The following is a 24532-nucleotide window of genomic DNA, read 5'->3' on the forward strand; positions in this document are numbered from 1 at the left end:
GTTTCTTGTTTGGGGTTTTTTTGGATTTTCGTTTTTAAAGTAATGGCTATACCCAACATGGGGCACCCCTGTTGTTTCTGGGTTTGTTTTTTAATTTGGGTAAGTTTACATATTAAATGCTTTCCAAGTTTATATAGGGAAGGGTACCTAAGTCACAGTAAGTGAATTTGACTCTGGTTTGCCCACTCTAACCATTTCTGTTGAACATTATACTGGAGGTTCTAGCCAGGGCAGTTAGGCAAGAAAATGAATAAAAGGCTTCCAGATTGGAAAGGAGGAAGTTGTTTTCTCTCTTCAGAGGTGACAGGATCTCCTATATATGTGATCATATGCATAAGGAGTCCTGTAATTGTTAGAGCTCATAAAAACTCAGCAGGGATATAGGGTGCAAGATCAGTGCATGAAAAGGAATTGCGTGATTGTATTAGCAACCAACGATACAAAAACAAGTTAACTGCAGGATGCAGGGATGGGCAGGGTGGGTGAAGCGGAGTGGGATCTCCACAGGCTTCCAGTAATGGAATGAAAAAGTCACGGGGATAAAAAGTACAACACGGGAAATATAGTCCATGGCGGTATAATAGCATTGTCTGCTACACTTGGGATGAGCATGGCATAAGTTAGAGAGACGCTGAAGCACTCCGTTGCACCCCTGAAACTAGTGTAGCACTGTGTGTCAACTAGACTCAAAAGGGGGGGGCAGGGGCCTGGCTGGCTCAGCCACATGAACATGGGACTCTTGATCTCCGGGTTGTTGAGCATAGAGCTTACTTTAAAAAAAAAAAAAAAAAAAATTCCATTTATAATATCATCAAGGAGACTAACATACTTAGTAATGACTATAACAAAAGAAGACCGGTCTGCTGAAAACCACAAAACATTGGTAGAAGAAATGGAAAGAGACTTAAATGGTGTTGAATGGGAAGACTTTTTGTTCTGAAGGTAGCAGTTCTCCCCAAGTGGTTGTGCACATGCAGTGTAAGTCCTGTCAAAATCCTACCTGTGGTTTGTGCGGAAAATGACAGGCTCATCCTACAGTTCTATAGAAATACAGATGACTCAGAATAATCAAAACAGTCTTTTAAAAAGATCAACAAAGGTGACAGAGTCCTGCACCTTTCCAGTATCAAAACTTACTGCAAAGCTGCCATAATCAATTTTAGTATATGTGCTGCCGAAGCAAGCACCAAAGCTGCCGTAATCAAACCAGTGTGGTGCGGGTATAAAGACAGACGGGTGCACAGGTGGAGTGGAACCAGGAGGATGCACAAGAAATCCTTACATATGTAGTGAGCTGATTTTCAAGCCAGATGCCAAGACAACTCAATGGGGAAAGAATAATGCTTTCCACAAATGATGCCAGGACAGCTGGGTGTCTGTATGCAAAAGAATGGAGTTGGGCCCCTTCCTCATACCATCTACAAAAACTAACTCAAAGTAGACTATAGTCAAAGTGTGAGTGTCAGGGCTCCACTGTAAACCCTCACGTGGAAACAGTACTGACCACCATGGACTTGGATTCGGGAGTGGTTTCTTTGCTGTGACACCAAAAGCACGAGTAACAAAAGAGTAAGCAGACTGAACTTCCTCAGAATTTAAACTTGTGCCGCAGAGGATGACATCAAGATGGTGAAGGGACAGCCCACACGAGGGGAGAAAATAGTTACACCTCGATCCACATCGTTTGCGGAACTCTTAGAGCTCAACAAAAAAGACATGGAACCCAGTTTAAAAGTGGCAAAGGACTTGAAAAGACATTTCTCCAAAGAAGAGAAGCCGAGGGCTAATAAGCATATGCAGGGTGCTCAACATCAGAGGTCCCCAGCTGGTGGCACTGCAGATCAAAACACATAGCACACAACAGCCACTAGGATGGCCGGAGTAAAGAAGACAAAAAAATCTTGGAAAGGATGTGACCAAATCAGAACCCTCATAAATTATTGGTGGGATTGTAAAGTGGTTCCAGCACTTTAGAAAACACTTTGTTCCTCGAAGGACTAAACACAGATTTACCAAATGACCCAGCGTATATTGTATATATGTAGAACGTATGTATTTCCATTTCTGTACGTATTTTCATTTCTTTTGCTATATACCTAGGAGTGTAGGTAGTCACGCCAAAAACGTACATGAGTGTTCTGTGTCACATTATTCATAATAGCCAGAGAGTGGAAACAGCCCAGAAGTCATCACCTCAGAATAATGAGTCCTCAGAGTAATGCCATGTCTGTATGACAGAACGTCAGCAGACAGTAGAGAGGAATGGAGTCCTGGATACCCGCTCCAACATGGTTAAGCCCTGAGAGCTGTGCTACATGAACAAGGACGGACCCAAAATGCCACATATCCTATAATTCCAGTTACCTGCCATGTCTACAACAGGCAGATTCTTAGAAGCAGAAGTACACCAGTGGTTGCCAAGGGCTAGGGAATGGGAGTGAATGGTAATAGTTACGTGCTTTCATTTTGTGGTCATGAAACGATGAGAAATTAAATGGTGGTGGTGAGTGCACAACTCTGAATATACCAGAAATCATGAAGTATACACCTCCAAAGAGAATTTTATATGTGAAGTATTTTTCAGTAACACTTGAAAAGTGTAAGTGAGCTAGGGGCGCCTGTGTCGCTCAGTCAGTAAAGCCACCAAGTCTTGGTTTTGGCTCAGATCGTGATCTCAGGGTCGTGAGATCTAGTCACATGTTCGGCTCCCCGCTTAGCTTGGAGTCTGCTTAAAATTTCTCTCTGCCCCTACCCCCATTCTCTGTCTCTCTTTCTCTCTCTAAAATAAATAAACCGTTTTTGAAAAAAATTTATATAGAAGTTTAAGTGAGCTGATTTTATGGGTAAAAACATACGTCCCTTGTCCACATGTCCCTGTGTAATTCTTCCATTTCTCTGATTTTTTTTTATTCCGATGGCCATTAGGCTTGATACAACAAAACACAAAACAAAAAAAAACAGATTCCCCCCCCCCCCCCTTAATTTATCAGTGAGAACTAATCCTTGGCAGGGATTTCTGGACATAGCGATTCATTGATGATTTTGGTTAAATCATGACCCAACTGTAGGCATCAAATTCACAGGTAAATATTAGACTGTTAGAAATCTCAGGAAGGGAGCGTCTGGGTGACTCAGTGAGTTAAGCCTCTGCTTTCCGCTCAGGGTCCTGGGATCAAGCCCCACATCGGGCTCTCTTCTCAGCGGGGAGCCTGCTTCTTCCTCTCTCTTTGCCTGCCTCTCCGCCTACTTGTGATCTCTGTCTGCCAAATAATGAAGAAGAAAAAAGAGGTCCCAGGAAGTCATTTTCACTGCTTATCATTTAGTTCACAGTATTTCTTTCATGCTTGCTTTTTTTTCTTATTCTAGGAGGGAGTCGGAAAGAAGAAACCACTCGTTAGCTCGTCACGCAGACATCCTTGCTGCTGTGGAAACAAGGCTCTCACTGTTAAACATGACTTTCATGAAGTATGTGGATTCCAATCTCTGTTGCTTCATCCCAGGAAAGGTAAAATAGAACTGCTTTCCCAAAACAGCTGGAGTGCGCTGCTTAAAGTTATATTATTGTAAAGTGATTGTTTAAGTGTCAGAATTGTACTCGTCTCTCTGGAATGAGTTTCTGTGAATGGATTTGTTTAGTTTCTGTGCCATAACTGATAAGTCCATACCATACAAGACCTTCATGTTTAAAAGTCTCATTGTGAAACACAGAGTAGATGCTCTGCTGTTCTTTAGAAAAGCGTGTTAGGAATTCATCCTCAACTCCAGTTAACAAACTCTTTCCATAAATAGGAGGAGAAAACAGAGTTCCTGCTGAAAAACACATTTGTGGGCTTTTACTCTTTGTTTAAGATCGACAGCAAACAAGTCAGGTACTGTCCCTGCCTTCAGGATTGTTCTAATTTGGGGGAGGTGGAGTAGGAGGGACAAGCCAGGTTTTGTTTTGTGTGAGAAGCGTTTCATGAAGACAGTTTAAATACTTCCAGATTCAGCGAGAATAGACAGTTACTGGATAACAGTACAGGAGTAGTGCTATTGAACCCAGAAGTCAGTCTGTCCTGGTGTATTTACCATCCCCAAGTTCAAACGTGCTACTCAAGATACTGCCTCAGCGTGTGGTATCTTGCTTCCTGAATGGAGAGTAAGTTAGATTAAGTCTCTTTGTATCGTATGTGGAAGAGGCAGAGGTGGATTGAAAGGTCCTTTTGGTACTTAGTTGACATGCTAGCAAAAGATTCCCTTATGGTCGGAACTAATCAGTTCCTAGAAAAACTGGAAATTCTCTTTTGGTTATTTCTGTAGGTACTTAACAACGGCAATTTTGTATTTCCTCCATTTTCAGTTTTCTGTGATGTTTATGGAGGGGGATCCTGTTTCTTACTTTATATGAAATATTCTTCAGTATATCTCACTTTCCTCCTATTAGCTACAAATTCTTCTGTGGAGTACTTAACTTTAAAAAGTGACTCTGATTCTTACCCCGTATTGCATCCAGATCTCATGTACAGGCCTTATCTCTCAAGTGATCTGGGAAGTTCATGGAGCCAGTGTAGGTTGTCCCCTGCTGCCTCGTGGCTTTTGTTGCATATCTCATTGTTAGGAATGTCAATATTTGAGAAACACCTTCAGTTTTCATAACCTCAGAAACACTTCAGCCAGTTATTATGAACGAGAGTGGAGTAGTGTGTGCTCAGTCCACACGGGCCGCAGAGCTGAGACACCTAGTACTTGACCTTTACAGAAGGGGCCGGTCTGGGTGATCAGGATCATGTGATTAGAATGCTGGTCTTGACTGTCTGAACCAATAAATGCAGTTGAGTCCTGCTGGTTTTTTGCAAGTTTCTGTTGACTCTTCACGTTAATTTTAGGATCAAAATAACAAAACCATGGCGCCATGGAGAATATGTTAAGGTCTCAAGGCTCAGCAGGCCTCCCCCGGGCATCAGCTCGGGCCAGCTCCTCTCTGCAGCCCTTCCTGGGCCCTCAGCGGCACAGCGGTCAGGAAGGAGTTTCATGCCCAGGCCCACCTTTAACCCAGACCCGTCCCTCTCCCTCTCCCTCGTCACTGCTGTCACCCTAGATGCGGGAAACACTTCCGTCCTCAGAGCACATTCATGAACGTGGCCTCCTTTCCTTTCCACACGGCAGTGGAGGGTCTGTCCCTGTTCCCTTGGTAAGAACACCAGGGCTCAGCTGGCGGATGGGTTTGACAGAAGCTTTGCGCCAGCCTGCTGGTTCTTCCTTAATAGTACCTGTGTCTTCACAAAAACTCATCCAAAGTTTTCTCCTGTAAACCTGAAAAATCCCCCCCAACCAAAAAAAAAAAAAAAAAAAAAATGATTTTTGTTGGATTCATCTTGAATAACTTTTGTTTCTTAAAAAGTACCATCTTCGGGGCGCCTGGGTGGCTCAGTGGAATAAGCCGCTGCCTTCGGCTCGGGTCATGATCTCGGGGTCCTGGGATCGAGCCCCGCATCCGGCTCTCTGCTCCGCGGGGAGCTTCCTCCTCTCTCTCTGCCTGCCTCTCTGCCTACTTGTGATCTCTATCTGTCAAATAAATAAATAAAATCTTTAAAAAAAAAAAAAAGTGCCATCTTCATAGCTTGTACTTTGCCTAAAACAACAAACACTGTATCCTCAGACTATTACTTTTTTTTCTTTTTTTCTTTTTTTTTTTTTTTTAATTAAGTAATCTCTGAGCGCAACACGGGGCTCAGACTCATGACCCCAAGAGCAGGAGTTGTCTGCTTGACCTACCGACCAAGCCAGCCAGGCACCACCCAGAATGTTACTTTTTATTTTCATGCAGCTGGTACTTTTTAGCTTGCTTAGACAAAAACGAAACTGCCTACCTAACACACTTTGTAATTTGGGGTTGTTTTTGATTTCTCCCCTTTTGTACTTCTCAGCCTAAAAGTCCTCACATTCTGTCTTCAGAACCAAAGGACGTGGCATTTAACCCTCACATGCCTAAATGAGTACATTCTATAAAATAATTCTCAGGGACACTTGGTGGCTCCCTCGGTTATGCATCTGCCTTCGGCTCAGGTCATGACCCCAGGGTCCTGGGATTGAACCTTGCATTCGGCTCCCTGCCGTGCAGGAAGTCTGTTTCACCCTCTCCCTCTGCCTGCTGCTCCCTTTCTCTCTAACAAATAAGTAAGATCTTTAAAAATTCTTTCTCAGTGTAACCTATAATCTTGCTCTGGTACAGGGTTTCTATATTAGGTTATTCTTGTGTTCCCCCAGATCCTGCTTCTGGATTTTACTTAAAAGTTGAGGAACTTTCGGGATATCTGGGTGGCTCAGTAGGTTAAGTGTCTGCCTTCAGCTCAGGTCATGGTCTTGGGGTGCTGGGATCGAGTCCTGCATCAGGCTCCCTGCTCAGTGGGGAGCCTGTTTCTCCCTCTGCCTGCCCCTCCCCCTGCTTGTGCTCTTTTTTCTCTCACTCGCTCTCTGACAAATGGGTGAATCTTTAAAATAAAAACTTTTAAAAATTCAGGAATTTTCATACTTCATAAAAGAACTCATTTTTATGGTTTTGGTAGAATTCATGTCTGTAGTAAATACTTCATTCACAGATTACTCTTTCACAAGCTACTTAAGTGAACCTGGGTAATATCAACATTATAGTTTAAATTAGAATGCCCAATACATACAGAATTTTGGAATTTTAAACTAACACTTGGGCAAAAAGCATTTTTAAAGTTGTTCTCTGGGGTGCCTGGGTGGATCAGTCTTTTAAGTGACCAACTCTTGATTTCAGCTCTGGTCATGATCTCAGGGTCATGGGATCGAGCCCCACGTCAGGCTCCATTCTCGGCCAAGAGCCTTCTTAAGATTCCCTCCACCTCTCAAAATTAAATATTCTCTGAAAGAGCAATCAAATTTACTCTTAAAATCAAATGGTAGGTTAAAGATGGCGGATTAAATACCTGGTTACCTCAAATTCCTCCCAAAGCTTGCTCTTACAGTAAAGGAGCTAGTTTTAAAAAGGAAAAAAAGACCAAGATCCACGAGAATGAAGTCAGGAAAGCAGCAGCAACAAAATTCTGGAAGCTGGAAAGTACACAAGAAGTGGTAGCTGGTTTAGCAGAGCTGAGGAAGTTAAAGCCTAGACGGGCCGCGGGAGAGCTGGGAGGCAGCGTGGTCTGCACAGCTGGCCTCTAGAAAGCTCCAAGTGAGAGTGGGATTAACAAGGGAGGGTGGGTCACGTCTCTGTATTTAAAAATGATTTAAACCTACAGGTCCCCTCTCCAACTCCAAACAGCTAGGTCACTGCCTTCCTCCTGAGTGAAAAACCAGGTCTTACTCGCGAAAAGGGTTTAAAATAGGGTCTCTGGACAGAGAGACCGTACAAATTGCAAGGGCATTAAAAGAGACTCAGACTGGTTGATAGTTTGCCACTGTCGATCATGGAGCAGGATCAGGAAACTCCTTCTATAACGGGCCAGGTAGTAAGCATTTCTGGCTTTGCAGGCCACCAGGTCTCTCTCAGCTCTTCAGCTCCACAAAACAGCCATGGACAGCATGTGGGAAATACAGGCCTGTGCCTGTGTTCCAGAAAACATTGGAACAGAAACAGCTGCAGGTCAGTCGGGCCCCAGCTGCTGACCCTGACCACCTTATTGGTATTTTTCAATTCTTCTGACAGAAGTCACACTTTGTACAAAAAATTCAGCGCCTGTGTTGGCAGTTCACACATACTGAAGCACACAAGTGAACAGAGGCCAGCTGATCGTTCTGAGAAATAGAATAGTGAAGAAAAACATGGGTAAGACCCTGTTAATTAAGGCCTTACCCGTGGCTCTGATAACGCTTCTGTGCTCACTGAAACCCGGTGGTTCCCGAAAGTCAGGATTTTCAGTGTGAATGATTATGCAAGGTCACAAGGCTGGATTTCCCTGAACGAACTGAAAATCCAAGAATTGGGTTTTGTTAGTTAGTTTTTCATGTTTGGGCCAGGGAGGTGGTGGGAGGAACAGGGGTGTGGCATTTTGCAGTCTCTTTTTTTCTGGTAGCTTCTTGTCTTGATGCAATTTCACATTTGCACAGAAATTGCAAGAATAGTACAAGGATCTCCCATATGTCTTTTATCCAGATCCCACATTATTCACCTTCTGTCCCGTTTGCTTTTATTCTCTCTGTATGTTTTATTTCTTCTGAACCATTTCAAAATAGTGGAGATAGCATGACCCTTTATTCTTAAATATTCTGATGTAGTTCCTGAGATGAGGGCATTCTCGAACAGAGCCGCAGCACAGTTACCAAATCAGGAATGCGAGTTTGCTACGATGGCCTCTCTCACTAACAGCCCACATCACATTTCACCGCTGAGAGCGATACTCGTCCTAGAGGCTTCTTCTCAGTCCAGAACCCAGTCTACAGTCACGCTGGACTCTGTAACCTCCTTAATGTGGAATAGTTCTGGGCTTCCTTTGCTTTTGAAGAACATGGGTCCCTTATTTTGAGAAATATTCTTTGAGTTTATCGAATGTTTTCAGAATGTTGTGGGTTTTTTTAATCTCTTTTAAAATTGATTTTAATATGAAGGCATTCTTAGAATCGGTACTATTTGGGCACATTTCTTCTTTTTACTGTGCTGGCCCCAAAATAAATATATACAGTCCTTGAACCTTTAAAATGAAAGAAAAATCAATCTGTTCTTGCGTTGACTTTTGCAGCCATCCTCCTTCCCAGTGTCCCCACCCTGCACCCCTTGTCATCAGCCCCCCTGCTCCCCCCTTCCCCTCCCTGCTTTCTTGGCACACCATCCCTCCCCTCCCCTCTTCCCCATCCCTCCCTTCTCCTCTACCCCCTACGCCACCTGCCCTCTGTGTTAAGCACAGGGGTTCTGGTAAGCTGTCTGTGTGTTTTGGTTTTTTTTGTTTTTTTTTTTTTAAGATTTTATTTATTTATTTGACAGAGAGAGAGATCAGAGGCAGGCAGAGAGAGAGGAGGAAGCAGGCTCCCTGCGGAGCAGAGAGCCCAATGCGGGGCTCATCCTGCGGGGCTCGATCCCAGGACCCTGAGGTCATGACCTGAGCCGAAGGCAGCGGCTTAATCCACTGAGCCACCCAGGCACCCCGGGTTGTTTTTTTTTTAATGATTGATTGATTGATTGACTTGACAGAGAGAGACACACACACACACATAGCAAGAGAGGGGAGTGGAAGAGGGAGAAGCAACGTTCTTCTGAGCAGGCTGAGCAGGAAACCTGATACGGGGCTTGATCCCAGGAACCTGGGATCATGACCTGAGCCGAAGGCAGATGCTTAATGACTGAGCCACCCAGGCACCCCATGTGTGCTGGGTTTTTTTTATTATTTATTTATTTATTTATTTATTTGACAGAGCGGGAGAGAGATCACAAGTAGGCAGAGAGGCAGCCAGAGAGAGAGGAGGAAGCAGGCTTCCTGCTGAGCAGAGAGCCCGATGTGGGGCTCAATCCCAGGACCCTGAGATCATGACCCGAGCCAAAGGCAGAGGCCTAACCCACTGAGCCACCCAGGTGCCCCTGTGTGCTGGGTTCTTAAATATGAGCAGAGCACAGAGAATCATTAGAGATAGAGTCAAACACGTGCCATATAGAAATAATCAGAAATTTTTTTAAGTGCGCTTAAATTTTTTAAATATAGAAAAAGCATTTAATTAAATAAAATGGGTAGAAGGGAAAGTTAAGAAAATTTCAAATAGAACAAAAAGATGTGACAAAAAATGAGGACATCAAAGTTCTGTTTTCTAATAGGAACTTTGCTCAACATTAGATTACACAAGATAGAAATACTCCTAATAGTCCATTTACTTGAGTCGTGTTTGTAGTATGTCATTTATTACAGTGCCATTTTTTTTGTTTTTTTTTTTTAATATTTTATTTATTTATTTGACAGAGATCACAAGTAGGCAGAGAGGCAGGCAGAGAAAGAGGGGGAAGCAGGCTCCCCACTGAGCAGAGAACCCAGTGTGGGGCTTGATCCCAGGACCCTGAGACCATGACCTGAGCCTAAGCCTAAGGCAGAGGTTTAACCCACTGAGCCACCCAGGCACCCCAATGGTGTGAGTTTTAACATGAGCTTCGAGCATTAGAGAAGCATCATATTTGGTTGGTACCGTACTTTGTAAAATATTATTATCATCTCAGGTTCAGGAGGGGTTCAGCATGCAGCATATTTGAAAGCTATAAAAACTTTGAGTGACCAAGGGCAAGTGGCTGGCTCAGTCAGTGGAGTGTGCGATCCCTGGGTCCTAGGTTTGAGGCCCACGTTGGGTATAGACATTATTAAAAAGAATAAATAAAACTTTTAAAAAATTAAAAAGTTGGAAGGAATGATCTACTGAGAAGTAGAAAAATCACAAACTGTTAGAAATACTTAAAGTGACCAGCCTAAGGCCTGTGATCTCTCTAGTAGACCTCCAGACTCATCATACCCTTATATTCTTGCTGCTAAAGTAATTTTCAGAAAGTAATTAAAACCACTTGGAGGGGGCGCCTGGGTGGCTCAGTGGGTTAAGCCGCTGCCTTCGGCTCAGGTCATGATCTCAGGGTCCTGGGGTCGAGTCCCGCATCGGGCTCTCTGCTCAGCAGGGAGCCTGCTTCCCTCTCTCTCTCTCTCTGCCTGCCTCTCTATCTACTTGTGATCTCTCTCTGTCAAATAAATAAATAAAATATTAAAAAAAAAAAACCACTTGGAGGGTGAAATAATTTTGAAAATTGGGTCGATACCATGTTTTCCTAACATGTGACAGCGTGGCCACCAGTCCCTCTGAATGGTAGAAGCTGTGCGGGTCATCTCCTTCATCTTGTCCTTTGCACATAACTTTGGGACAGAATTAAGAGAATTGTTTTAATTTTATTGAAAACATGGATTATCCCACTTGACTAATGTAATCTCTCTGTAATATGTTACTTTTCCCAGTGGAAGACTTGAGCAAATGGAGAGAGACCTTGCTTTCACACTATTACCTCAAAGACCAAAAACAGTAAAGATAAGGTACAAGTCAGTTTACAGGAGTACAGTGTATCAGTTGTAGGGATTAGAGCTGAGGCAGGTTCAGCTACCATTCCAGCAAGAGGATTAGGAACCAGGATGGTCAGAACTTTCTCTCCCCCACATACGTTACGCCTGTGTTTCCCATTGCAGTTACCCTTAAAGTGAAAAGGGGTCTCTCTCTACCCTTTGCTGATAGTGGGAGAGGGGAATCCGAGGAGACCTCATCTCAGTCCATAGCAGGTCTGAAGAGAAATGAAAGCTCCGAGGACAGAGCGCCTGATCCCAGAGCAGGAAGTCTGTCTGGGTTCCTGGAGCTTCGGGAAACCCTCAGGCTGGAGTAAAATGGATTTGGGTCAGTTCCTCTAGCACTCTCCACAAACAGGATTCAGCGTCATAGTTCAGTCCTCCAGTTTCTCTAGTGGCTTGAATGCCCCTTTTCCTACCACTTATTTCCGTGTCTGTTGCCCTCTGGTTTCCTTTGGAGCAAAAGCTGTATTTTATGCATCCTGATTCCTTAGCCTCAGCACCTGATACAGAGAATCTTAATAAATGTGCATATGAAACACATGAAGGCTTATGACAAGCCCAAAGCCGTGCGGTACGGATGGCATCATCCCATCTCTCCCTGTTGAGCCATTTTCTTTTAAAGACAAAATTGAAAGTGCTAACGAGACCTCCTTATTGTAGGTGATTGATGAGATTTATCGAGTGTTGAGATACGTCAATTCCACCAGAGCCCCTCAGCGAGCTCATGAAGTACTTCAAGAGCTAAGGGACATTTCCTCCATGGCGATGGAGTACTTTGATGAGAAGATCGTGCCCATTCTGAAGAGGAAGTTACCAGGATCAGATGTGTCCGGAAGGCTCATGGGTTCTCCTCCAGGTAGCTCGTGTGGATATGTTCGGTGTAAAGGAACATTCATACACAGTTCCCTAACTTGCTTCCCCGCACCCACACTTAGTCGTATATTGTGACCTTTCCTGTGTCTGTAAATAGTGTCTGCAACATGATTTTTACTGACGTCACTCGTGTAACCGATCCATTGCTGTTGATTACGTTTGTCTGTCATTTTGCAGTATTTAAACTACACTTTGAAGAATAGTCTAGTGGCTGCATCTTTGTACATACCCGTGACTGTTGACATACAATAACTTAGAATTTTGGATAAAATGCTATGTATGTGTTTGTGGGGGATTTTGTGGGGTGTCTGTTGTTGTTGTTGTTGTTTTGATGTTTCTGACTAGTTAACATCCATGGTGCTGAAACAGAATGAAATATACCAGATAAAACCCCCCAAATTCTTCATGGATTATTCACTTAATTATTTCATCCCCTAGAGTGGCCACTGCTTGAAAAGACAGGCCACGTAAGGCTGCTTTGAGCCCTGCCGCTGCTTCTTTAGCAGCTCTTTTGCAGATGTAGATCCAACCCAAGAGATTTGTGCCCTTATCTCCTGAAAGACAGAATTGTTCAAAATATCTTCAACTCTCACAAATAGTTTAAATCAGGAAAACCTTTTTTAGTAAGACATCACGTTCTCTTCAGATGAGTTATCTCCCTGGAATGCTCAGTGGGTTGACCAAGCGGCTGGCTGTAATGCCTGTGGCATCTCAGCGTTAATCGGTTATTTATTGAGTACCTAGTACGTGCACAGCACTGTACTGTGTCCTGTGGAAACTAAAAGGAAGTGTAATACTTGGTGTCTGCTCTCAAGGATCTTACTATGTCAAAAGGTAAGACATAACCAGACTCAAAATCAAATGATCACTGGTAAGAGAAACATTTTAAAGAAGGGTCCTTTGAAATGCCAAATGAGTAGCAGAGACAGGATCTTAAGGAAGCTAGAACCATTGTTGACTGAGAGTTCACAAGAGGTAGGAATTGATCTAAGCCTTGCTGTGTTTGTGGAAATTAGATAAAGGTAAGCAGAGAGAGAAGGAACAATGCATCCGTCCAGGAAGATACTATTTATATGTGTGTCTTGGTGGGTTAGGGTAGGAATGGATCCATCCAGTCCTTTTAGAAAACCTTTTAAGAGATAACATTTTTTTAAAGGGAGGTTATTTATGATAGTGATTTTTATGCCGATGTTACCTTTGTAGTATTCCTAAAACAGAATGATTCCAAAGCCGTCTTTCTACGTCACATCGGGAATTCTTCATGATCATCATGTGGGATGAAACCCACTCTTTGGTGGTATTCCTGTTTGGCTAACCTGGAAGCTCTTGCATACAACTAAGTGCAGAGAGAACTTCAAAACATGATAGACCTGTACTTCTAACTCAAATGTTCGAATGAGAGAAGATAGAAAATAGTCCTATTCTAATTTTACTGCTTGTGTTTTCTTAGTAGGTCTTAAAAATGTTTTCTACTATGTTACTACAAGATTATTCCGTTAAATGCCCTTGTCCATTTCCCGGCGATCCATACTTTGCCACGTGAACCCAACCATCAGAATTCAAACTCATTTACTGTTAAGACGGGTGTGGATTGCCAAGAGGAAATGATCAGAAGTGATATTATAAAGCTGTTCCATTTCAAAAGAAGTTTAATGAAGTATTACCAGTATTGGGAGACATTTTAAGTGATTAATTGACCATTTAAAACCATTTCTCCGCAGTTCCGGGACCTTCTGCAGCCCTCACAACCATGCAGCTCTTCTCCAAGCAAAACCCTTCAAGACAAGAGGTTACCAAACTCCAGCAGCAGGTTAAGACAAACGGTGCCGGCGTGACTGTTCTCAGGCGTGAAATTTCCGAGCTTCGCACCAAAGTGCAGGAACAGCAGAAGCAGCTTCAGGACCAGGACCAGAAGCTGCTAGAGCAGACCCAGATCATAGGCGAACAGAACGCACGCTTGGCGGAGCTGGAGCGCAAACTGCGGGAGGTCATGGAGAGCGCGGTGGGGAACTCCTCAGGGGCTGGGCAGAACGAGGAGTCCCCTCGGAAACGGAAGAAGGCACCAGAAGCCATAGACTCCCTTAGGAAATCGAAGCGTCTTCGGAATAGAAAGTAAAGTTGGGGGGGCGCTTTCAAGCTCCAAAGGAAGACGCGGTTGAGCAGCCGAAGCAGACGCCCATCAGGATGCCCTGGAGGCTTCTGGGCTTTCAGACAGAACACAACTTCAACTTGAACTCTCACGGTTGGGACAGTCTTCTCCCGCTTCTCCTGGTTGAAGTGATGCACAGAGTCTTTTTACTTTGCAATAGATTTGTACTAACCAGACCTGTCCTATTATGTTTTGAGGAGTTAACTTTTTTCTGTGCAGATAACGTTTAAAAGTAAGTTTATTTGTTCCTGCATATATGCACATTACAGAAGGATCTGAAACAAACCAGTCTGGACAGACTAGAAGTTAAGTTGAATACAGAAAGTGTCCTGTTTCACTTGAAAGAAAAGACCTACTTTTTAAATGGACAGTATCTTGTTTAAAAAAAAAAAAAAAGTTTTTGTTATAAGTGACCTTTGTCTGGAATGTCTGAAAAGTAGTAAATGCTTTTTGGTATCAAAGTAATGGGTAACTAAAACAGACTTCCATAGTGTTGACTGTAGGAGGGGCCTCTACAGGATTGACTATATATTTTTATAAACTACTGGCAAGGGACTTACCCAGTTGTTCTACACATGTTTTCAGTTCTCTTCTGGGGCCACACCCTGCATTTGCATGGATGCATGCACGCATCGCCTAGTTAACTCACCTAAAAAGCTCTTGGCACTGGCATTCACCTTGAGCTTCTCTACTCCTCCACCTTCTGGAGCAGCGTTAGCTTATTTGAGCGCCTACCACCTTCCACTGCCACAGCAGCTTGCCTCCAGGGAGGAATTAGTCCCTTTGTCCTCCAGTTTTAGGGGAACAAGGAAACAAAGCCCATCGCTTTCTCTGTTCTCTGTAGGGTTTAGGTACAGTAGCCAAGGCAAGAACCCCAAACTCCAAGGCTGTCAGTGTCGGACCTCTGGGGACTGGTCGTGGCCCTTCCCCACCACTGTGTGTGTTCATGGATCAGTGTGTGATCACCACGGGTGTGAGCAAGGGACCCAACTTGTAGGATGCTGTTTTGCCACTGAAAGAAAACTCACTGAAGAAAATCCAACTATGAAAAAGCATTTCAATCATTTCATTTCTGGGGGATGACCTGAGGGAAGCTTTTAAATACTAATTTCAAGCTTTCCTTTTCCTACAACTTTAAACAAAAGCTTTAATTTCGTTTGCACTCCTGTTCTGAGCGTGTAACTGGAAAAGCATGTCTTGCACTGTTCACCCTTCTAAGCGGTCACTTTTTAACAACCTCCAAATTGTGTACAGTGGTTACTTTCCCCAGTTGTATGTTTTTGAGACCTTCAGCTATTACTGTCCTCATTTTATTTTATGTACTAAATTATGTAGTTATTATTTGACTGATAAGTTCTTTTATCAACTCGTAACAGCTGTTGCCGTGGGCTTCAGTTATTTAAAATAGGTTTAGGTGTAATATAGAAAATTACCCCTGTCCAGGTGGGAGTTGGACACCTGCAAAAAACCTAAGGTTTGGTAAGTACCTTAGTTGAATAAAAGCACAAGGTTACCACCCTTTCTGCCCGTCCACCATGACACGGTTATGCATCCTTTAATCTCACCAAATGAAGCTTTTTCTTACCCATTTTTAATATTGTCCTTCCATAATACTGTCCTTAGATTTTGATCAATTTTCTGTCTGACTTGGAAACTCCATTTACAATGTAGTATGTTTTCAATGAAGAAAAAAAAAACATCTAACATCCAAGTGTTTTCATGGTTTGTTGGGAAGGTAATTTTAAAATAAACAATTTCCAAAAAACTTTTGTCAGCCAAGGTCATCCATAAAAGTCCCCGTCTGGAACTCGTTTTCTCGGCAGGTGTCATTTTTGTAATCCTAGGATTTAGCCATATTGTTCTAACTCTGAAGCAGGCCTGCTGGGATACTCGTGGCCATGAATAGTCTGCCTTCCCAGTAAAAGGAAGACTCTTTCGAGTAACCAGGTAACATGTTTACAGGTTTACAAAGTAGGATCCTTACGCATCAAAGGGATACAACCTCAAATGATTAGCAGTTGTTCCTGAATTATTTCAAGTTTCCTGGGTTTCTTTTTAAACTGCACCTAGATACCCTAAATGTATGTAGAGCCTTCTGTTAGTTAGTATTTGGCTTTTGTAGGAAGCATCCACACTATCAGAAGGTATTTTCTGTCTCAAAGTCCAAATTTCTACAAGATTCACTTGTAACTGTCTGTCCGTAAGGCCCATGAGTTGTACCTGTGAATGCACGAATGTTCGTAAGAGTAGGAGAAGAAAGCACTACAGTTCAGATATCTGTTTAAGTCTTCGATCTTACCGAAGACATTGCTTAAAAAAAATCGTCAGGCGATGGCCTTGACCGATTTGATAGCTGTTACGCTTGCTTTTGGATAGCAGAGTGGCACTGAGGGTTCGACAGATCGCAAAGGATTTTCATCAGCTAAAACCGACAGGCCCCAGCAATGCCGCAGACGAGCCTCCCAGATGGGAACCGTCTTGCCCGGGGTCAGACACCCGTGGCTTCAGCGGCGTCTGTGAGTGTCATGTCCTGGAGCGAGATGCCATGAGTTATTCGGGTCCTCGTCCTTGGCTGTTTCTCAGAGGAGACCTCTCTGTGTTAGCGGGTCACTCACGCTTGTCAGTCAATGATGGCACAGCGCCCACGACACAGACCCAGGGGAACAGGCATCAGTCAGTACCATGGGTACTTGCCCCCACCTCACCTACCCAGGGCCCTCTGCGTCTCTCCCGCATGGACTCTGCTCGACTTTCCCCTAATCCCAAATACAAAGTCTTTTAAGACCTGAGGTTACCCAACCTCCTGCTTTGTCAGCTCCTTTCTGGCTCTTCAGAGACTGGAAATAATGGGGCAGATGCATCCGCAGTCCCCGTAACGAATCACACTTTTAAAAATCGTCGGGGTGCAGTCTGGTCTAAAGCCACTGGTCTTAGAAGCAGCTTTTTGGGTTGGTTTGGTTTTTTTGGTTTTCGGGTTTTTTTTTTTTTTTCTTCTGGTAAAACGTGTTTTCTGGAGTACTGAACTTTACAGGGGCTTGCCTTAATCTCTATTTAGTAGTTTCAAGGTGTATGCACTATTATTCTACTTGTTAAAATGTTGCAATATTCTGTGTAGCCCAGAAGGTGGGTAAAACAGTATGAGTCATGCCTAAATAAATAAGCTAAAGGTGTCACGATAGCTGGATTTTTTTTTGTTTTTTAAGGAAAGATGGACATAGGAGCAGAGGCTGTGTGTAAGAAGCAGACACCACAGCGCCTTGAGATTGCAATCTTTTATGCATTGTTTTCTATGCCATTTCGTAGCCTGCACTTTAATCTCCAAAGAAACGATGTGTGATGTCCCACTTCCTGATCAGTAGTGAACTGTTTCCTGAGACAGGGCACTTAATTCTGTTTTACTGAAAGAGTTTCTTGGAGGTGGATCCCTTCCATGAGTTCTCTATTTCCTTAGCCATAATATTTTCTAGGATCTAGGAACTCCTGGTCTTGTCTGTTCCCAACAGTAGAGAATTTTAATTTAATGTAACATAAAATCTCATCCTTGATGATCAGCACATTCTTACCTCCTGCCCTAGCAGTGAGTAACCATTTGTTAGCACTTATCCAGCCCTCTCAAAATATCATGGAAGTAACAATCTGAAGCCAGGAATAGAGGCATTCTGAAAAGTAATCATCCCATATGATGCAGTCTCTCTCGGAACCGGCTGTTTCTAATATGTAAGGCATAAAGTCCAATCTGATAATGCCATCAATTTCTTGAGACCTGAGACTCTTTAACTAGTAGTCCAGGAAGGTTACGAAGTTAAAACTCCTCGGAAATAACAAGTTTCTATAGCCTGCCATCTGAGGTCAATTCTTTTCAAAAAATACTAAAGCAGTCTAAAAAAATAAAGCTAGCAATGGGTTGACTGCTGCCCACCATTTTCTTTCTAATAGCACTAATTTGTATTCACGGTAAGTAGAGGCTTAAGTAATGTTGGCCTCTTCCAGCTTCCTGAGAATCTCTGATCCTCAAGATTCCAAAGTGAAATCCAAATTTCTCCTGTTGCGTCTGAAAGAACCGTGGGATTTCAAAGTATATTGGAAATCTATTAGGTCCACTGCCAAAGTATACTGGTCCATATTCAAAGCTATACCAAAAGTTTAGAAGTGTTTAAAATTCCTTTATGTGGTACCATGTCTGTTTACTTATGCTCATGAGCACCAATAAATTACTAGTTTGGCTTCTGGAATTTTAACTGTTACAACCTAATTCAATTACTGGGAGTGAGAAGCACTTCCCACTCACACAACAGGGTACGTGAATAAATGTGTTGTAACCAGTGCTACTTGTTTTCTTTGTATTTCCTGCACAAAAGGAGTCTGCTGCTAACGGGCACTGTGTTGCTAGTGCCCACCTGGGAAGCACAGCTCTGTGTGTGTTTTCCATGTGTTCTTTCGGTCTTCACAGCCGCCTGGTGAAGCAGGTGCACCCCACTTAGGGAACTTAACCACAGGCTGAGTAGCGTATCTCTAATATTAGACACAAGCGCCTCAGTGGGATTTGAACACAGACCTGCGCACCTCCAACTCGGGTGCTTCCTGCTACGCTGTTCACATCTAAACCAGCTGGGAGCTTTGAGTCTCTAGACGGCATTCATTCTAAGCTGAGCAATAACTATACAGATGAACAGTCCATACATCTAGAAGCAGTCAATGACATGTAGAACTTAATAACACAGAAGGGCAGCGCTTGGAGAAGGCAACTTTTGTCCTCAAGTTTTTTGGCCATGGATTTACCCTAAGCAGGCAAATAAAACATTTTTAAGGCTTCTAGGACCTGTAATCCCATATGAGGCAGGCCTCACAGTAGACGGGGTCCGAGGCCACTAACCCAAGTCCGTAACTGCCTTACTATAATACATGTTTCCAATCAATTCAGAGGAGTGATCACCGCTGGTTCTTTCGCCCTGTCAGGGATGAAAACCAGTTCATTTTCCCAAATACCCTCCAGCTTGAAATAGAGGTTGAGAATTTCAATGAAATTAAAACACCAGTCATTCTCACAAATTGGACTTCGTGAAAGTTAAAAAGTCTTGTGCCTCGGAAGACATGATCACACAGTTAAAAGACACCCCACAACAGGGAGTAATTGCAACTCCCGTGTATGATAAGTGCTTAATAGCCACAATGTAGAGATCTCCTAAATCTCAGCCATGAGATGAAAACAAAAAACCCGATTTAAAACTATGTGAGAGGGCGCCTGGGTGGCTCAGTGGTTTGGGCCGCTGCCTTCGGCTCAGGTCGTGATCTCAGGGTCCTGGGGTCGAGCCCCGCATCGGGCTCTCTGCTCGGCGGGGAGCCTGCTTCCCTCTCACTCTCTCTGCCTGCCTCTCTGCCTACTTGTGATCTCTGTCAAATAAGTAAATAAAAATCTTTAAAAAAAAAATAAATAAATAAAATAATAAAACTATGTGAGAACTTAAACAGACATTTCTCCAAAGCGTACAATCAAATGGCCAGGAAGCACGTGTAAGATGTTTACCGGCACCCATCGGGGAAATGCAAATCGAAGCTACAACAAGCTACCAGCTCATGTCCTTTGTGATGGCTACTATATTTTATAAACAACAAAAAACCTGAAACTAATAGTATTGGCAAGGATGTAGAGATAACAGAATTGTCCTGCCCTGTTGGCGATCAGCTAAATTGGTACAGCTGCTGTGGAAAAGAGAGTCCTCAAAAAATTAAAAATTGGAGTTTCTGGGTTGGTGAACCTGTGTCACGTGCATGGAGGGGACACGAAGTTCCAAACCCTTCTCCCCTATCTCACCCCGTGCATCAATTCCATCTGGCTGTTGATTCCCATCCTTCATCATCCTTTCATAACACTAAAAAAATGATAGAATTACCACATGATCCTGCAGTTCCACTTCTGGGTATGTAAAAGGACTGGGAAGCAGGGTCCTGAAGACAGAAGTGCACGCCATGTTCCCAGAAGATATTCACCATGGCCAAAATGCAGAAACAACCCGTGTCCACTGACAGGAGTGCAGAAGCAAAACGTGGTGTGTTTTGCCTACCACAGAATATACTCAGCCTTCAAAAGCAAGGAGACTCCAACCCCCGCTTCAACATGGATAAAACCTCAAGGGCAGCCTACTCAGTAAAATAAGTCAGTCACATAAAAGTACCGCGACTTCACTTACATGACATTCTTGGATTAGTCATAATTGCAGGCACAGAAGGGAGAATGATGGCTGCCAAGGGCCGGGGTTAGAGGGGTGAGGGGTAGAGAGTTTGTTTTTTTGTTTTTTGTTGTTGTTGTTGTTTTTTAAAGATTTTATTTATTTGACAGAGAGAGAGAGAGATCACAAGTAGGCAGAGGCAGGCAGAGAGAGGAAGAAGCAGGCTCCCGGCTGAGCAGAGAGCCCGATGCGGGGCTCGATCCCAGGACCCTGAGATTATGACCTGAGCCGAAGGCAGAGGCTTTAACCCACCAAGCCACCCAGGCGCCCCTAGAGTTTCAGTTTTGCAAGGGAAAACAGTTCAGAAAATGGCTGGTGGTGATGGTGGACGTCTACAGATTTCCCTCTAAGTACTGATGGGCTGTGTCCCACCACTTTTGGTGTAGTGTGTCTTCATTTCCATTCATCTCAAAGTATTTTCTGAATTTCTTTGTGACTTTATCTTTGACCCTTTGGTTATTCAGGACTGTGTTGTTCGATTCCCACATATATGTGAGTTTCCCAAATTGCTTTCCATTTTACTTCAATTCTCATTCCACTGTGATCAGGAAACATACCTGGTACCATTGCAATCCTTTTTACTTTTCAAAGCTAAGTTTCCATCTGAAAGGATGTTCCATGGGCACCTGAGAAGAATATGTCTTCTGCTGTTTCTGTGTAGAGTGTTCTGTACATAGTCTTTAGGTCCAAGGGGTTCATAGTGTTTCCAAGTCGTCTTCTATTCTCGGTGGATCATGTCCAATTTTTCTCTCTATTATTGGAAGTGGGATATTCAAGTCTCTAGCTATGACGGTTGAAATGTCTACTTGTCCCCGCAGTTCGATCAGTTTTGCTATCATCATAAAACAAACCTCATTATCGCTATGTTTCAAGTCTCTTGTGTCCAATACTTGCAAAACCACTCCAGCTTTCTTATCGTTGCTGCTTGCATGACATATCTTTTCCCGTTATTTTATTTTCAAGTTATTTGCATCTCTGAATATGAAGTGTCTTTCCTGTAGTCCCTATATACAGACAGTCCCCAACTTTACAATGGTTCAACTAACAATTTTTCAACATTACGATGCTGTGAAAGCAATATGCATTCAGTAGAAACCATACTCCAAATGATTATTTTTTTCCTGTGTGAGACAACACTGTCTTGTTCTGCTGCGTGGCAGCAAGTCACAGCATCCTGTCAGCCATGTAATCAGGGGTGTCAGGGGTAAACAACTGATACAACCATTCTGCTTTTCACTTTCAGTACAGTATAGTCAATAAACTACATGACATATTCAACACTTTATTATAAAATGGGCCTTGTGTTAGGTGGTTTTGCCCAACTATAGGTCAATGTAATTGTTCTGAGCACATTTAAAGGACGCGTGGCTGAGCTACAATGGTCTGTAGGTTTGGTGTGTTAAATGTTTTTTTTTGTTGTTGCTGTTTTGGTTTTTTTTTTTTTAGTTATCTCTACACACAATGGGGGACTCGAACTTACAACCCTGAGATCAAGAGTTGCACGCTCCACCAACTGAGCCAGCCAGATGCCCCTAAATGTATTTTGACTTATGATTCATATTTTTAACTTACCAGGGTTTATCAGGACATAACTCTGTCCAAAGTTAAGGAAGATCTGTATTTGGAGCTTAAATATATATATATATTTTAAAAGATTTTATTTATTTATTTGACAGACAGGGATCACAAGTAGGCAGAGAGGCAGGCAGAGGGAAGGGAAGCAGGCTCCCTGCTGAGGAGAGAGCCCAATGCAGGTCTCGATTGGTGGGTGCTGAGCCACCCAGGTGCCCCTGGAGCTTATATTTTTATCTAGTCTGTCCATCTCTTCCTTTGATTGGATTCCTTAACCCATTCATATTTAATATTATGATAAAGTTGGATTTATCTTTGCTATTTTACTTGTTTCTTATATGTTTCAAGTCTTGTTCCCCTTCTATTCCTCCGTGCTGATTTCTTTCCTATTTAGTGAATATTTTCTTTCGTAAAATTTTAATTCCTTTAATGATTTTTTGCACTACGTGTTTTTGTTATGTTCATAGTGGTTGCTCTATGTGCTTACCATATACATCTTAACTTATTGGGATATTTCAAGTTTATTTTAACCTAATTCCAGTGACATATAGAAATGTTACACCTAGGGGCGCCTGAATGGTTCAGTGGATTAAGCCTCTGCCTTTGGCTCAGGTCATGATCTCGGGGTCCTAGGATCATGCTCTCTCCTCAGTGGGGAGCCTGCCTCCTCCTCTCTCTCTGCCTGCCTCTCTGCCTACTTGTGATCTCTGTCTGTCAAATAAATCAATAAAAAATCTTAAAAAAAAAAAAAAAGAAATGTTACACCTATACAGTTTCATTTCCTTTTCCTCCATTTTGTACTATTATCATTAAACATATTATATCTGTGTATGGTACAAGTCCCAAATACACTGTTATAACTTTATATAATCTTGTGCTTCAGAAAGAAACTTAGAGGAGAGGGACTATATATGGAGTTTGTTATACTCGCCTTATTTACCATTTTCATTTCTCATAATTTGTTTCTGTGGATTTGAGTTACCATCTGGTGTCATTTCCTTGATCCAAGGCAGATTTGCTCCCATCACATGAGCCATTATAATTATTTATATTTGTATATGCTATCAGGCCAGTGATACAGTTATATACATATTGCTTTCTATGGTTGCTTTTTAAATAAGTAGAAGAAATAAGTGTTTATTCTAGCTGTTATAATTACTTACCATTTTGGGTGCTCTTTATTTTTTCATGTGGACTGACTTACATTCTGGGGTCACTTGCTCTCAGCCTGAAGAGCTTCCTGTAGTATTTCTTATCAAATGGCTGCTTGAGCAACAAATTCTCTCAGTTTATGTTTATTTGGAAATGCTTACCTTCATATTGGAAAGATAGTTTCTACGGGGAACCTAGGTGGCTCAGTTGGTTAAGTGTCTGCCTTCGGCGCAGGTCATGATCTCCAGGTCCTGGGGTCAAGCCTCATGCTGGGCTCCCTGATCAGCACAGAGTCTGGTTCTCCCTCTCCCTCTGCCTTTCCCCCTGCTTGTGCACTCTCCATCTCTCTCTCAGATGAATAAATACAATCTTAAAAAAAAAAAAAAAAAAAAGAGTTTTGCTAGATATAAGATTCTTAGTTGCCAGGGTGTTCCCCCTCCCAGCACTTGGACTATGCCATCCCACTGCCTTCTGGTCTCCACTGTTTCCAATGAGGAGTTATTGGAACTGTGGGGTTTCCTTGTATGTGGTGAGTCATATTTCTCTTGCTCTTTCAAGATTTTCTTCTTGTGTTTCAGCATTTTGCAATGATGTGCCTGAGCATTGATCTCTTGTTTTGTCCATTGAGTCCATGAGCTTGGAGTCCACTGAGCTTCTTGGATGCATAGAAAAATGTTCTTTAACAAATGTGGGTAGTTTTCAACTATTTTTTTTTCTTTGAAAAATTTGCCTACATTCCCATTACACGTATATTGAATCTTAAGTGTCTCACATTACTCTGAACTCTCTATTGTTCTTGTATGTATACGTGTGGTAAAATATACATAAGACAGTTTGCCATTTTAACCATCTTTAAGTGTACAATTAAGCGGCATTCAGTATACTCACAATGTGGTACAGCCACGATCCAGTTCCAGAACTTTTTCATCATCCCAAACAGAAACTCTATACCCATTAAACAATAGCTTTCCATTCTCCACTTCCTCCAGCCTCTGCTAATGTCTGTAATTTTTTGTCTATGTCTGGCCAACTTTTATACTTTAACCATAGCAACTTCCTTTTTATCAGGCTTTCATGGGAGGGAGGCAATTCTTTGGCTTAAAAGTGTAAGTTGAAGAAAATTACTATCTGAGGAAAAATAAAAAATATACCCCAGATGGGGATGGGAATGGTGGTGAATTTCATTTGGAAGGATTTTTTTTAATACAGAGAGAGAGAACACATGTGCACAAGTAGGGGAGGGGCAGGGGGTGAAAGAGAGAGAATCCCAAACAGGGTCCACACTCTGCATGGAACCTGATGCAGGGCTCGATCTTACGACCCTGAGATCATGACCCATGCTGAAATCAAGAATCAGACGACTAACTTACTTAGCCACCCAGGTGCTCCCATTTGAAAGGATTTTTTGAGTAGCTCTGGGGTCAGAAATTGTCCAATATGAAGTTGATATTCAGAGCCTGATAGATAGGAAAAAGGAAACATACATAATGGCCAAAAGACACATGAAAAGATGCTCAGTATCACTAACCATCAAAGAAAGGCAG

The 24532-nt window shown here is 42.7% G+C and overlaps 1 protein-coding gene across 1 annotated transcript in view; it reads left to right on the top strand.

Annotated features, from left to right (window-relative positions):
* The window catches only part of FBXO28 (F-box protein 28), a 29838-nt gene extending 12630 nt beyond the window's left edge, over positions 1–17208 (top strand). The window contains exons 3-5 of the mRNA XM_045982869.1: positions 3367–3505; positions 11676–11871; positions 13610–17208. Coding sequence (XP_045838825.1) covers positions 3367–3505; positions 11676–11871; positions 13610–14004 — 730 coding nt within the window. The 3' untranslated portion in view covers positions 14005–17208. The remainder of the gene's footprint in view (positions 1–3366; positions 3506–11675; positions 11872–13609) is intronic.
* Positions 17209–24532: the final 7324 nt, after the last annotated feature.

The sequence above is a fragment of the Meles meles genome, chromosome 17 (assembly GCF_922984935.1).
Source record: "Meles meles chromosome 17, mMelMel3.1 paternal haplotype, whole genome shotgun sequence".
In the NCBI taxonomy this organism is placed as follows: Eukaryota; Metazoa; Chordata; class Mammalia; order Carnivora; family Mustelidae; genus Meles; species Meles meles.